Here is a 14,586-nt window from a genome sequence, read left to right as displayed (position 1 = left end):
GGCGGGGGCGGCAGCCCCTTCCCTGACGTTTGCCTCTGTGTTGCAGAGGGCGCTGAACGCCTATTTCGAGCCTCCGCTGGAGAAGGAGGAGGCGGCGGTGCCGCCGGCCTGCGCTGGGCCCGGCAGCTGGTAGGTGACCCCCGGGGCGGTGGGGGGGTGTGTGTGTTGGGGGGGGTGTGTATGTGACAGCACGGCGGGTCGTGGTATGTGGTATACCCCCTGAGGAGCAGTGGTCCTCTCTCTGCCTGACTTCGCGCTTCTGCTGACGCGTGGTGTGGTAGGTGGCTGCTGTTCCTCGTATTTATGTTTCCACGCCAGTTCTCCTTTCCCAAGGTTTCCCCCTTGGAGGGGAATAGCCAGCTCCTCTTGAGAAGCTGTCAGACTTGCAGGCTGCGCTTTCCATCTGTGGGTGCTTTCACCACTTTACTCTGGGCTAGTAGATGGTGAGCCTTTTGGAGAAGAGACGAGGTCATTTTCTCTTCGTGGCCTTGTCTTGTGGAGTAATATGCATGCAGATTTTACTGTACACACAGAGATTTGCATATGTGTAAACTGTGCGTATATGTCATCAACTAGTTGTATACATATTTATATTTCTATAAATAAAGTTGACACGTACATGCACACCTTGCTATACGTACCTGTGGAAGTCAGGATCTGTGTCTCATACACACTGACGCTCTTGGAGCATACCCGTCGGGCATACCCAGCGTATTGAACTGCAGGTGAGCCTTTACAGATCCCTGCCATACACAGTCCTGAGGGAAGCTTTTTTCCTGTCGAATTATTTGTCACAGGCTAGCATGTTACATAGAAGAGCCCTTATGATCTTTATAGTTATGAATAAGCTGTATTTCATAACAGCATACCTGGTTTTGCTTGATACGTATGTATGAAAAAATGTAAGCCCACTGAACATTAGCACTGGTCTCTAGGTAGTCCATGATGAGTCAGAATATATTTGCATCAAATTGGCAGCACCTTTTTCTTTCCCAGCCTCTTTCTGTTTTCGCACTGTGTGTTCTGTCTTGACCTGTGGTATGCAGGATGTGTTGGGAGGGAAGACTATTTGGAGACGTCCCAGTCAGGGGAAGAACACTGCAGACCACACAGACTTTCATATTTCACCTCATAGTCCTTCAGTTCACAGTATAAATGTAAAAAGTAATAATGGAAGTATTGGAGGCATATTCCACATTACTTACCTACTTAAATATCCCTTAGATGCTTTTCCTTTGTCTGCTTTTCTTTTTCTGTTCAATTTAGATTATATATGCATGGTGGCAGGATCTTACATTGTTTTTGCAGCACTAGGTACTAAATTCTAGGGAATAAATTTGTTTTGGTTCCAGGCCTTATTTTCATGTGTGCATAAAGATTCTGTGTTTAAAAACAAAACCCTAGTACTCCAACTTTTCCAAAATACAGTTTGTCTAGTCTTAGCTATAATATTTAATGTGTTTCATTGCAGACTTTCTCTTTACTCAACAAACGTACATTGGATCAGTGTTGTAGTTTAACCCTGGTTGGCAGCTCAGTCCCACACAACCACTTACTGACTTCTCCCCGTTGAGATGGGGGAGAGAATCAGAAGGGTAAAAATGTGAAAACTCATGGATTGAGATGACATTTTAATAGGTAAAGCAAAAGCTGTGCACACAGGCAAAGCAAACAAGGAATTCATTCACTACTTCCCGTGCGTAGGCAGGTGTTCAGCCACCTCCAGGAAAGCAGGGCTCCATCACATGTAACGGTTACTCAGGACGACAAGTGCCGTAACCCTAAGCGTTCCCCCTTCCTCTTCCTTCCCACCCGTTTTTATTGCTAAGTACAATGTCATATGGCATGGGATATCTCTTTGGTCAGTTGGAATCACCTGTCCCGGCTGTGTCCCCTCCCAACCTCTTGCCTACCCCAAGCCCACTCACTGTTGGGGCAGCATGTGAAGCATAGAAGGCCCTGATGCTATGTAAGCACTGCTCACAACAGCTAACACATTCCGGTGTTACCAACTCTGTTTTGGTTACAAGTCCAAAATACAGCACCATCTGTGCTGCTGTGAAGAAAATTAACTCTATCCCAGCCAAAACCAGGATAACCATGTTTTAGCAGGTAGAGTATGGTTCTCTTTAGCAGCACAATCTGCCCAGACTGGGCACTCAAACTTTGACAGTGTTGTTTAGCCTTTATGAAATCAACAGGGTAGACAGGGCCTGTGTTTTTGAGGTGGGATTTGGGGGGAATATTTCCCAAGAAAAGGACTACCAGTTTGTCACAGAGTGAGTTCGCACACGTACCTCCCCAGGGGGTTAGGCAATTGGAAGAATCTCAGCTATACTACAAAGACGGGCACATAAAAGCTTTAGTTCTTTGTTTCTAATGTGCTGCAAAGTGTTTCAAAAACTAATACAGACAGCCTGCTTCGAGCATGGGCTGAATTACAAGAGTTGAATTACTCAAGTGCTTTGGGTTACATTGGTCGCTGTCTGATTAACTTAAATCAGAATGATAAATGTTATCTTGTGTCTATAAGGAGGAGGAAAACCCACTTGCTTCACCTGTGTGCTAAGGCTCTGTATGACTGAGGTCTGTATTTTTCAGTTACTGTGCTTTTAAATTATGTTGAGATGAATATATGCTAACTTAGTTGTTGGGAAAGTTTTAGATGACCACCTGTAAGTTGTGATGGGTCTAAAACATTTTCCTTTAGATGATAAGGGAGGTAATTGCAGAAAGAATAGTATTATGCGTGTTGACAAACAAGTAAATTCTCTCTTTAGTATTGACCTCACAGCAGATGCAACTACTAGTAATGCCAGTGTCAACAGTGCAGACTCAAAGCAACAAGAAGATGACAGCAGCTTCTCACTGATAACCTGGAACATTGATGGGCTGGATCTAGGAAATCTAAAAGAACGAGCTAGAGGAATCTGTTCTTACCTGGCATTGTAAGTATTGAGATAATACCCATCTTTGTATTGTCGTGTACCCTGCTTTAAAGGAGAAAGCAAGCTTCTTGCTTTAGCCGTGTACAAAATCTTCCTGCCCAAATTATCTTAACATTAGATGCAGCAATGCAATCACTTTATAAATCCTAAAGACCTGATATACTGATTGAAAGAGGTGTGAACCTGTACAGCATCCGAAAGGTTAAATACTTTGCAATGACTACTTTAAAAAGTGTTTTTGTAACGAACAGTATTGTTGAAGTTGCAGTCATACATCAAGAGCATACTTCGTACTTCCATCCTGTACATGAGAGAAGGGTAAAACTGCAAGAAACTTGTTTCTCTCATTCCACTAGTATGAATAACTTCATGCTAGAGCAAACTTTTTGAAACTTCACTAAAAATCTTTTCTGCTATGTGAAAAGTGTCTCTCTTGCCATTACTGTTACTTGTCTATCAAAACAGACAATGTGCAAGGTAAGATAAAAGCAATAGAATCTGTGATTACCTTCTATAGTTCCACTAGTGGAAGCCTCCCGTGAATATATTTATGAGTAATTTAGCAATTACATACATTGATTTATCTTATTACAGTAACTAATCAGTGTAAATTAAATTATTTAAACAAGTGATAATTCTAGTTCCTCTTAAAACAGCAGAAACCCCTTAACTAAATCAGCTTTCAAGTGATTTTGTTAACCTGGGGTGACAATATTCTCCCTCTGTAATCAAGGCCTTAGGTTTATCTTTCACCTGCTTTGAGCAGGGCTTTTCAGCAGGGTAGCAAAAATAGGGACAGCTGTAAAGTCATCTCTAAATCAGCATTTTCAGGTCTGCTGCCCCACATGAACTGTTACTGATTGCACAGCTCTAAGAAATAAAAGAGCTTAGCGTCAATCAGACTGGAGAAAATGAATGGCAGGTTACCTAAGGGGATCTGTTGTAAGGGAATGAGGTGGTAGTTGGAATCTCCTGGAGAACTTAGATGTTGCAGAACATGTTCCAAAGCTGCTTTGCAGCTGCTTAAGTTGAATTCCTTGTGTATGTAGTATATGAAACCTGTGCAAATGTTTGCAAGATCAAGGTAAAGAAGTCATGCATTTTATTATCATACCAGTTCCATGTCCATAATAATAATTGTTTCTTCCCTTTTAACAACAGTGATGTATCTGCATGCTACTAAATATGATGGAGAGAGTTTTTGTTTTTTGTTTTTTTTTTTTAAAAAACCCAGATTCTTACAATATTGGGGAAGACAAGGACAAGATGCAGCTGAAATCTCTGATCCTGCTCCATTTGGCCTCAGAATATCACGGTGCTACCTTTCAGTAGTTAATTTAAAATCTTGTCTTGCCTGTTTCAGATACAATCCAGATGTCGTGTTTTTACAAGAGGTTATCCCACCATATCTCTGTCTTCTACAGATGAGAGCAGGCAGTTACACTATTATTCCAGGTAAGAAAAAACCCCCAGTTCCTAAATACAGAAACAGGAAAAAGTAAGTTTGATTGTATTCTGTTTGTCTTGCCAAAATCTCTGACCATTTCTAGGAATGAAAAGAGGAAAGTGAAAAAGGAAGCCCTTAAATTACTTTCTGTGTTTTGGTATCAGGATATAGTTTGATGCAAATAATGCATGTAATTAACTTGCTTGCCTGGTGGTTTCCTCTGTATTTTTTTCTGCATTTTGAAAGACAGATTGCAGGGTAGCTAAAAAAGTGCCATAGAAAGTAATTTCTTAAATATTTGCTTTTAAAACACCTGAAAACATCACAACGCTATTATGAAACTTTTAACTAATGACTTTGTACATTTTACAAGTTAACGTGATTCTCCCAGATCATGGTAAAAAGGTCTCTTTCAGAACCTTCTTTATGGAATAGTGGAAGATATCCTCAACCATTTCTTTCCCTGTTCCTCTGTAGGTAACATAGATGGCTATTTCACTGTCATAATGTTGAAAAAATCAAGAGTGAAGCTACTGAAACATGAGATAATACCTTTTCCAACAACTTCCATGATGAGGAACCTTTTGGTTGTGCATGTGAGTGTCAGTATGTACTGAACTGCTGTGTTTCCGACTTCAAAATAAAAAATCCCAGGAAAGGCTGGACTAGCTTTACTTTATGATAGTCTTAAACAGCAGAAAAACATCTCCAAACATAGAACCCCAGTTGCATTTGATACTAGCAAGCTTAAATCTTATGTGGAAGTTACTGGCCGTACTTCGTTTTCAAGTCTCATAACCTATGAAAACAAAACTAAAAGCTTGACATTCTCCTGTAAGCCACTTCTCTTCAATATAAAACAAATATTAACCAGAGGTCTGTCATTCAGTAATTTACTTTGTGATTAGGTTTTTGTCTTTGAACTTCTTATCATGGTGTGGATAGTAACATTGCCTCTTTGTTTCATGCACAGGTGACCATATCTGGTAATGAACTTTGTCTTATGACCTCTCATCTGGAGAGCACTAAAGATCACTCTAAGGAGCGTGTGAAACAGCTGCAAATAGTGTTAGACAAAATGCAGAAGGAGTCTGAGTCCACCACTGTTATATTTGGAGGGGATACAAACCTCAGAGACAGTGAGGTAAATAGAAATAAGCAACGTTGTTATTTTGAGAAGATACTCTGACAAAATCTTCTTAGGCTTTTCTGTTGTCTTTAGGAGAAATGACTTGCTTAGGCAGAACAGAGATAGGCAACATTTATTCTTAAACAGTGGAAGCGTGACTAAGTAGAAGCTGTGGTATTGCTACGCTGAGGCATTGTTATAACTGAGGTGATGTATATGAAGAGCTTTCCCAGCCTCCAGTAACAAAGTGCTTTATTGGCAATATTTGTATCTGAGAAGATGCAGGCATAGTCGATCAAGTTTTGACTTTAAAAGCATCGTTTCTTTTTGAGAAACTGATCTTTACTTGCTCAACTGTCTGTTTCTCAGAGAGTTAGTGCTTGTAGAATCAATGAAAGAAGAGTGCGCTCTGGAGAAGGAGAAAGAGGTCTTGGGAGTTTAAAATTAATCCCCCATCATCGAGACATCCGAAATTAGAAGTCATTTTTGGCTTCTGATATTAAAAGTGAAATTTATACATTATTACTAAAAGGTCAGTGTTTCATCTTTCCCTGTTGTGAAGTTCCATTGCAGTGAACTGGAATGACATTGTTTCAGAGAACATGGTGTTGACCCCCATATCTCAAAATCTCAGAACTGAACATTTATTTTGTAAGATGTTTTAGATTTAGAAAGTACTACAAAATTGGTCATGCTTTAGAGTATCATGAGAAATACCACAATTTAGAAATGTCTCCAATATCTTTGTTTTTAACAACTCATATTTTGCAGAAAAAAGTGATACAGTGACAACTCAGTTCTGTTTTTGAAGGTAAAATCTGTGAATTCAGTATCTGATAGATTTTTTTTCTCCCTTTCTACTTTCAGATTACTAAACTGGGTAATTTACCTAACAACATTGTGGATATCTGGGAATTTTTGGGTAAACCTCAACACTGCCGCTATACTTGGGACACCCACTCCAATACCAACCTGGATGCAAAGTACAAGTGCAAGATGAGGTTTGACCGCATTTACTTTCGGCCTGCAGCGCAAGAGGGAAATATTATTCCACAAAGTATGGACTTAATCGGATTGGAAAAACTAGACTGTGGCAGATTCCCTAGTGATCACTGGGGTCTTCTGTGTACCTTTGATGTGATATTATAAAAAAGAAAAAAGGCTTGCATTGTTAGTTTTTAAGTGTTTTGTTCTTCTTCATACAAAATTTTAAATTTTCAACCCTAATACATTCTCCGCTCTTGACTTCTGCTGGAATGGCTTCACTTCAAGCCAGGGTCCCCTTTTCCTCATTGTATGCATCTGTTCTTGAATTGTGTTTTTAAATTGCTATTTTTAACAATGTATGCAAATACAAAACCAAATTCTAGCTTTCAAGTGGGAGGAAAAACCTGTAAATAAAATTCAAACATACGTGGTGGTTTAAAAGGCAGTTTTATTTTGGCGTGTATTATAATCTTGTAATAAATGCTGCTTTTTTATTTTAAGAATACTTTTATTATGCCTGCTTTGTTTCTTTTGTAACCATTTCCATGATCCTTTACAACTCTGTCTTTTGTAGGGCGTTTTGTATTAGCTTTTGAAGTTTGTGTTGTATGCGTGTACGCCTTCAGGCAACACGATAAAGGAGCTGAGGAAAGAATGACAGATTCTTACCGAATAAGGGTTTCTTGAGTAAGAATTAAACTAATATTGAACAGATTTAAGAATGGTATGTTTTCTGTTCAATAAGAAAAGGATATAGGCAGATACAGGGAAGTAAAGGGGTGTGTATATATATACTCACCTTATATATATATATACCGTATACACTTGGGATGGTGTATACCTTACTTTGTGTTTATTAACCTGGATATGAGTTGCAGATTAAAACACGTTATCTTTCCTCCTGGAAACTCTGCTGAGGCACATGGGAGATAAGGAGGTGATTGGTAGCAGCCAGCATGGCTTCATCAAGGGCAAATCATGCCTGACAAATTTGGTGGCCTTCTACAAGGGGGTTACAGTGGCAGGGGACAAGGGAAGAGCAACTGATGTGATTTACCTGGACTTGTGCAAAGCATTTGACAGTGTCCCACACAATATCCTGGTCTCTAAATTGGAGAGATGTGGATTCGACAGATGGACCACTCGGTGGATAAAGAACTGGCTGGGTGGTCGCACACAAAGAGTTGTGGTCAACAGCTCGATGTCCAAGTGGAGACCAGTGATGAGTGGCGTTCCTCAGGGGCTGGTACTGGGACTGGTGCTGTTCAACATCTCTGTTGGTGACATGGACAGTGGGGTCAAGTGCACCATCAGCAAGTCTGCTGATGTTAACAAGCTGTGTGGTGGGGTAGACACACTGGAGGGGAGGGATGCCATCCAGAGGGACCTGGACAGGCTGGAGAGGTGGGCCCAAGCCAACCTCATGCAGTTCAACAAGGCCAAGTGCAAGGTCCTACATCTGGGTCGGGGCAATCCCAAGCACAAATACAGGCTCGGCGGGGAATGGCTGGAGAGTAGCCCTGAGGAGAAGGACCTGGGGGTGCTGATTGATGAGAAGCTCAACATGAGTCAGCAATGTGCGATGGCAGCCCAGAAGGCCAACCATATCCTGGGCTGCATCAGAAGTATGGTCAGCAGGTCAAGGGAGGTGATTCTGCTCCTCTACTCCACTCTGGTGAGACCCCACCCAGAGTACTGCGTCCATCTCTGGAGCCCCCAACATAGGAAAGGCGTGGACCTGTTGGACCAGGCCAGAGGAGGGCCACGAGGCTGATTCAAGGGCTGGAGCACCTCTCCTATGAGGAGAGGCTGAGAGAGTTGGGGCTGTTCAGCCTGGAGAAGAGAAGAGAAGGCTCTGGGGAGATCTTATTGTGGTCTTCCAGTACCTAAAGGGGGCCTACAGGAGAGCTGGGGAAGGACTTTTCACAAGGGCATGTAGCGATAGGATGAAGGGGAATGGCTTCAAACTGGAATAGCGTAGATTTAGATTAGATATTAGGAAGTAATTTTTCACTGTGAGGGTGGTGAGGCACTGGAACAGGTTGCCCAGAGAAGCTGTGGATGCGCCATCCCTGGAGGTGTTCAAGGCCAGGCTGAATGGGGCTTGGAGTAACCTGGTCTAGTGGGAGGTGTCCCTGTCTATGGCAGGGGGGCTGGAACTAGTTGATCTTTAAGGTTTCTTCCAACCTAAACCATTCTATGATTCTATGATCTTTCCAGTGAGCTTCTAGAAACAGTGCTCTTATAAACTGCTGTGCAAAGCCTGGGCAGCTCAAGGTTTCACTGACTTTGCAAAAGACAAACAGCCTTTTTTACTCAAAGAACTGTGTAATCAGTTTCGTAGAAGTTGGTGTTTTATAGATGTGCAAAGTACTAAGCTGATTTAAAACAGAAAGTCTCCTTTCTGATATGAAGTTCAGTTCACAGGTAAGCCATGTCACTGACGCAAAGTGAACACAGAGAATGGTGGCCTGAATTCCTTTACTTCTTTTTTTCGGTTGTTGTTTGTCTTTGGTCTTGCGGCCAAAGCTTACGAACAACTTGTGTTTTGCTGGACTTCTGTGGTGGGTCAGCCATGGCTGGTAGTCAAGCTCCCACCCAGCCGCTTGCTCAGTCCTCCCTTCCCCAGCGAGATGGGAGGAGAAAACAGAGAAAAACAGAAACAGGATAGCTCATGGGTTGAGATAAAGACAGGGAGATCACACAATTACCACCAGGGGCAAAATACACTTGGTTTGGGGAAATTAATTGACGGCCAATTAATACATTTAATGACTGATTTGGATATCGAGAAGCAAGTAGATGAACTTTGAAACACAGGGGAAACACCTCTCTTCTTCCCTTTCCCTGGCTCAGTGTCACGCCAGGCTCCTCTCCTCCTACTTGTTGTTTCAGCAGGTCACGCTCTGTCCCTTCAGCAAGGTGTGGAGCAGCACGGGACGGGGTTAGAGTCCCACTGCCATGCCTCTCAGCTGCGCCTTCCCTCTCCCACTTCTCCTCTGCTCTGGGGTGGATCCTCCACAGGCTCAGGCAGTATGTGCTCTGCCATGGAACACCTCCTCCGACCTTGGTGTTCCCTCTGCTGTTTCTCGCACTTTTTTTACCCCTTCCTCCTCTGCTCGCTCAGCATTTGCTGTCATTTCTGACACAGGCTTTCCCCACGGTGCCACCATCTTGGCTGTGAGGTCCACTTCACAGGGGCCGCCCCTGCGGCCCCCCACTGCCAGCACCCAGGCACCTGCACCCACTGCAATTTAAAAAAAAAACCAAAACCCAGCTTCTCGCCCAGGCAAACAGGGGTGACACCCCCCTGCAGCCCTACCCGCCCAGCAAGGAAAACTTCACTGATGCCATTATTGCTTAGCCTAACATGTCTGCTTGCGTGCTCCCACCAGCCAAGCGCTGGGGAAGGAGGACAGTGTCTGCCCATTGCCCTTCCCGCCTCTGTCTTGCACCCTGAAAACACAGCGAGTGGGGCTTGGCACGGTACAGTGCAGCAGAAGGCAAATTTGTGGATCGCTACCCTGACACAGTCGGGATCCTCAACCAGCTCCTCCTGGTCCCAGGGACGGGGACGCCTGAGGTAGACGTGGTTTTCTGTTGATTCAACAGGAGGCTGTGGTGACCTTACTGAACAAGTGAATAAACCCCAGGAAGTTAATTCATCTCCACGGAAATCAGCAGCAGAAATATCACAGTTCTGCTTTCGCTTCTTTAAACATCAGACCCCAAATTCCCTTTACTAAATGTGAAAGAGGACGGCCCGTTTTGGGAAGGATGTCTGAATCCTTGTGTCCTGATCAGTCTTAGTGTATCTAATTATTTTATAATAATAGCTTCAAAAACAAGGAGGGAGAAATCACTGTCACTTTTTTTTAACTTATGGTAGGCCCGTGATCTCTTCTTTCTATCCCCAAATAAATAGTTCTGTAAAAAGGTGAAAAATACCCACAACTGCCAGGATTTTCCTTTGGGGTTTGAAATGGGGCTGGCACAGTCACACTGTCTGACTCACTGCAGGGTCTCTTCTTCCTCACCAAGAACCTTCAAAGGAATGTCATGGGGTTTGCTTTGACTGCTCACGCCTCCTCCCCCTCCCTGGTAGCTACAGCCAAAGGATTTGTGGGGAAGGTGTACGTGGGCGATAACGATGGTTTAACTTTCCTAAAGATGTTGGAGAAGGGATTAGCACAATAAACTCATGCTTTGGCACAAGAAGCACCAGTTTATGTGGCCTCCTGTATTACGGCTGGTTTTGTTTATGTGGCTACATCTTCTGGATCACTTTGGAAGATATGAAAAAGGCTGACTGCTGTTGTTCTAGGATAGGTATTTAATGTGGGGAAGAAAGAAGAGAGAAAAGAGGATTCAGAGCAGTGCGCAACTCCGTACCTAAACTCCTGACACATTTCTAGCATTTACTAACTGATTCCCTCCTCTGATGCACAGTGTCTCTTAACCTTTGAAATAGACAGTGGGTGGCAATATAATATTTTTATTAAGAACAAGCACAGACATAACACTTTGTAAGGGCCAATTCATTTTTCTAATTATAAAAGATAGGCAAGAGGAAGACTATATTCAGTGCAATTAGTGGCTAGTCATTCTTTCAGAATGAGGAAATTATACATACAGCCTTTAAAACTCTTCTTCTTGAACTACAGAAAAAGTGGTAATACTTAAAGAAATTTAAGAAGACATAAATGCTAAATGTTTTACTGACTATTGGATGTGAAGCAATACATCTTTAATTAAATATACTTTAAACCACTTAATGAGCATCTAAATTGCTGACAATCAAGAGGAGTCAGAGCCCTTCAATTAATTTGCCTCTTAATTTAATTAGTGATGTAAAAGGTGAAATATCTGCTGGATACAGCAACTAAAACTTAAAGGGATAGAAACAACAAAGCTAAACCAAGCAAAAGATTTCTTGGACTACAACTTGTAATTTGATTTGTTTTCCTGATCAGTAACATAATATTAAGGCATCTATATGTCCCAAAGGACTTATACAAACACATGAATGTGAGAAAATGCAATAGTTCTTTCCTGTTAATAATCAACAGCAACAGTGGACCTTGTGGAAATCATGTACTATTGGAGGCATTATTTTATTACTATTTTGATTCATGTATCAAGAGAAGCAATTTCTTCTGAGGATTCAGCCAGTCTTAAACATTTCTACATCAAAAGATCTTGAACTTACTAGAGGAGAAGAGATACCCATAGAACAAAATAAAGAAATGTTGAACATCTAGGGAGGTAAATAATAAATAGATGGACTTAAAAAAAAATGGAAAAAAATAGTAGGAGGAAAAACCACAGTAACAGCAGAAGACTATGTTATCATGAATAAAAGTATATGCCTACAGAATATGTATGCTTTTGCTGTGGGGAGTAATCTGAAACCATACCTAATAAAAACTTGTTTTACAAAGAGGAAGTGCATGAAAGATGAAAGCTATAAATATCACACCTCATATACAGGTTTGGAATTCAATTTGATACAAGAACAGACAAGACATATCCAAAATTACTAGATCAAAATACAAACATGATAACCTGTATTATGGCAACACCTGCAGAGCCTATTGTTATGGTTGCTGTACAAAATAAGAGAATGATTACACAGAAACAGATGGGCTGTGTTTTGATGAGCAGATGGCATGATTTTCAGTTGTATCAGCTCAGCATGGTTGAAAAACTCCACAAAGGTTGTGTTTCCACTTCTGTGTATCTTCTTAGTGTGCTTTTACCCTGTGGCATTATCCTCCTGAAGACACAGTGCATAGAACCATAGAATTACAGAATCATAGCGTCATAGAATAGTTTGGTTTGGAAGGGACCAGTAAGGGTCATCTAGTCCAACCCCCTGCAATTAGCAGGGACATCTTCAACTGGATCAGGTTGCTCAGAGCCCCGTCCAACCTGACCTTGAATGTTTCGAGGGATGGGGCATCTACCACCTCTCTGGGCAACCTGGTCCAGCGTCTTATTAAAATTTCTTTCTATCTAGTCTAAATCTTCTCTCTTTGAGTTGAAAACCATTGCCCCTTGTCCTGTCGCAACAGGCCCTGAAAAAAAGTTTGTCCCCATCTTTCTTACAAGCTCCCTTTAAGTCCTGAAATGCATCAATAGGGTCTCCCCAGACCCTTCTCTTCTCCAGGCTGAACAACCCCAACTCTCTCAGCCTGTCGTCATAAGGGATGTGCTCCAGCCCTCTGATCATTTTTGTGGCCCTTCTCTGGACTTGCTCCAACAGGTCCATGTCTTTCCTGTGCTGAGGGCTCCAGAGCTGGATGTAGTAGCTGGACTACAGTAGCAGGGCTCCAGTAGCTGGACTCCAGGTGGGGTCTCACCAGAGCAGAGCAGAGGGGCAGAATCACCTCCCTCACCCTGCATGTGGGTGCTGTCTTGAAATACCCAGTGCAGGTAAACCCCACACAGGGCTTACATGGGTTAACTTCATTAGGGTAAATTTCCCAAATTTTGTGTTAACTGAGGGTTTAATAAAGACTCATTAATTAAGATTCATAAATAGTATGCTTTTATTTCTCGTAGATGAGGTTTTTGTGTAACATCAGCTCGAAGAAAACAGACTGGAGTGACTGAGCAGCCATCAGTGTAATGCTGCCACTTTGGTAACGGCTGAGAAAACAGGAGGCTTAAAAAGGAGATGCAGTGGGCAGAAAAGTTGCTAAATGACAACAATGGAAATGAAAGTAATACTGTATCTGCAACACAGTAAAATCACTGCTGTTATCTTTATTTATGTATCCATGCACATCTGACAAGAAATTGACCTACTAACACATGGAGATATCGTAGATCTACAATTTTGACCAAGAAAAGGATAAAAGTATTTGTCTGCCTTGATGAAGGATAACATACTTTAATGAAAGAAAGAAAGGAAGGATTACTCCATGTCATTCTAACCTTTTTCACTGTTAGATTTGCTGATACTGTTACTAGTGGGGCAGAGAAACTAACATAAACCTACTCAGAAATCACTTGTTGAGGCAGAAGATTTACCTGGACAGGGTAGGAGGTATTGCATGTGAGTACAACTGACAATGCTGGCCAAGAAAGGGAGCTTACCTCATTGTGGCTTTCGAAAACTCTCCCAATTATTGAAGAATGAGAAAAACTCTGTCTCAGATGCCTTGAAGGTGAATATCACCCTCTTCTTCAGTTTGGGCAGACACTTCTTTGAACTGAAACAGGATGAAGATTTTTTACCCATTTAAGACGAGAGGTGGGGAAAAGGGTTATTTTCGGAAAAGCACAATGCAAGGTAACAAAGGTTTAGTAACCAAACTAGTGCACCTCCCAGAGCTCTTTCCTTTAGAATAGGTGTCATGTGAAAAACTTCAAAGCAGCTTGTTGAGCTGTGAGCAAGCTGGGTGAGAAGGGGAGAGAGAGGAGGGTGCAGGGTGCCTGCAGGGCTGCAACAGCCCCCTGCAACGGGAGGAACCTCCCTGCAGACTGCAGTAATGTCGTGCCTCGAGTCAGGGCTTCCCTGACACCAGCACCAAGTGGGTGGCAGAAGGGCCATTTGGTGGTGGTGGCGGGGTGCTTGTCAGAGGTATCTAAACTATCTTCCCCTCTACTCTACTCTGGTGAGACCCCACCTGAAGTACTGTGTCCAGCTCTGGACCCCCCAATATAGGAAAGACGGACCTCTTGGAGCAGGTCCAGAGGAGGGCCACAAAGATGATCCGAGGGCTGGAGCACCTCTCCTATGAGGACAGGCTGAGAGAGTAGGGGCTGTTCAGCCTGGAGAAGAGAAGGCTCCGGGGACACCTTATTGCGGCCTTCCAGTACCTAAAGGGGGCCTACAGGAGAGCTGGGGAAGGTCTTTGTGCTAGGGCATGTAGTGATAGGACGGGGGGAAATGGCTATAAACTGGAAGAGGGCAGGTTTAGATTAGATATTAGGAAGTAATTTTTCACTGTGAGGGTGGTGAGGCACTGGAACAGGTTGCCCAGGGAAGTTGTGGATGCGCCATCCCTGGAGGCGTTTAAGGCCAGGCTGAATGGGGCTCGGAGCAACCTGGTCTAGTGGGAGGTGTC

At 42.7% G+C, this 14,586-nt stretch overlaps 1 protein-coding gene across 1 annotated transcript in view; it reads left to right on the top strand.

Moving 5' to 3' along the window:
* Positions 1-6,683, top strand: part of TDP2 (tyrosyl-DNA phosphodiesterase 2) — an 8,966-nt gene extending 2,283 nt beyond the window's left edge. The window contains exons 2-7 of the mRNA XM_009885902.1: positions 47-129; positions 2,781-2,948; positions 4,312-4,403; positions 4,873-4,991; positions 5,369-5,539; positions 6,392-6,683. Of these exons, the coding sequence (XP_009884204.1) occupies positions 47-129; positions 2,781-2,948; positions 4,312-4,403; positions 4,873-4,991; positions 5,369-5,539; positions 6,392-6,673 (915 nt within the window). The 3' untranslated portion in view covers positions 6,674-6,683. The remainder of the gene's footprint in view (positions 1-46; positions 130-2,780; positions 2,949-4,311; positions 4,404-4,872; positions 4,992-5,368; positions 5,540-6,391) is intronic.
* The last annotated feature ends 7,903 nt before the right edge of the window (positions 6,684-14,586 follow it).

Source organism: Charadrius vociferus, unplaced genomic scaffold, assembly GCF_000708025.1.
Source record: "Charadrius vociferus isolate BGI_N301 unplaced genomic scaffold, ASM70802v2 scaffold195, whole genome shotgun sequence".
NCBI lineage: Eukaryota > Metazoa > Chordata > Aves > Charadriiformes > Charadriidae > Charadrius > Charadrius vociferus.
This window is presented reverse-complemented; position numbering and strand designations above follow the sequence as displayed.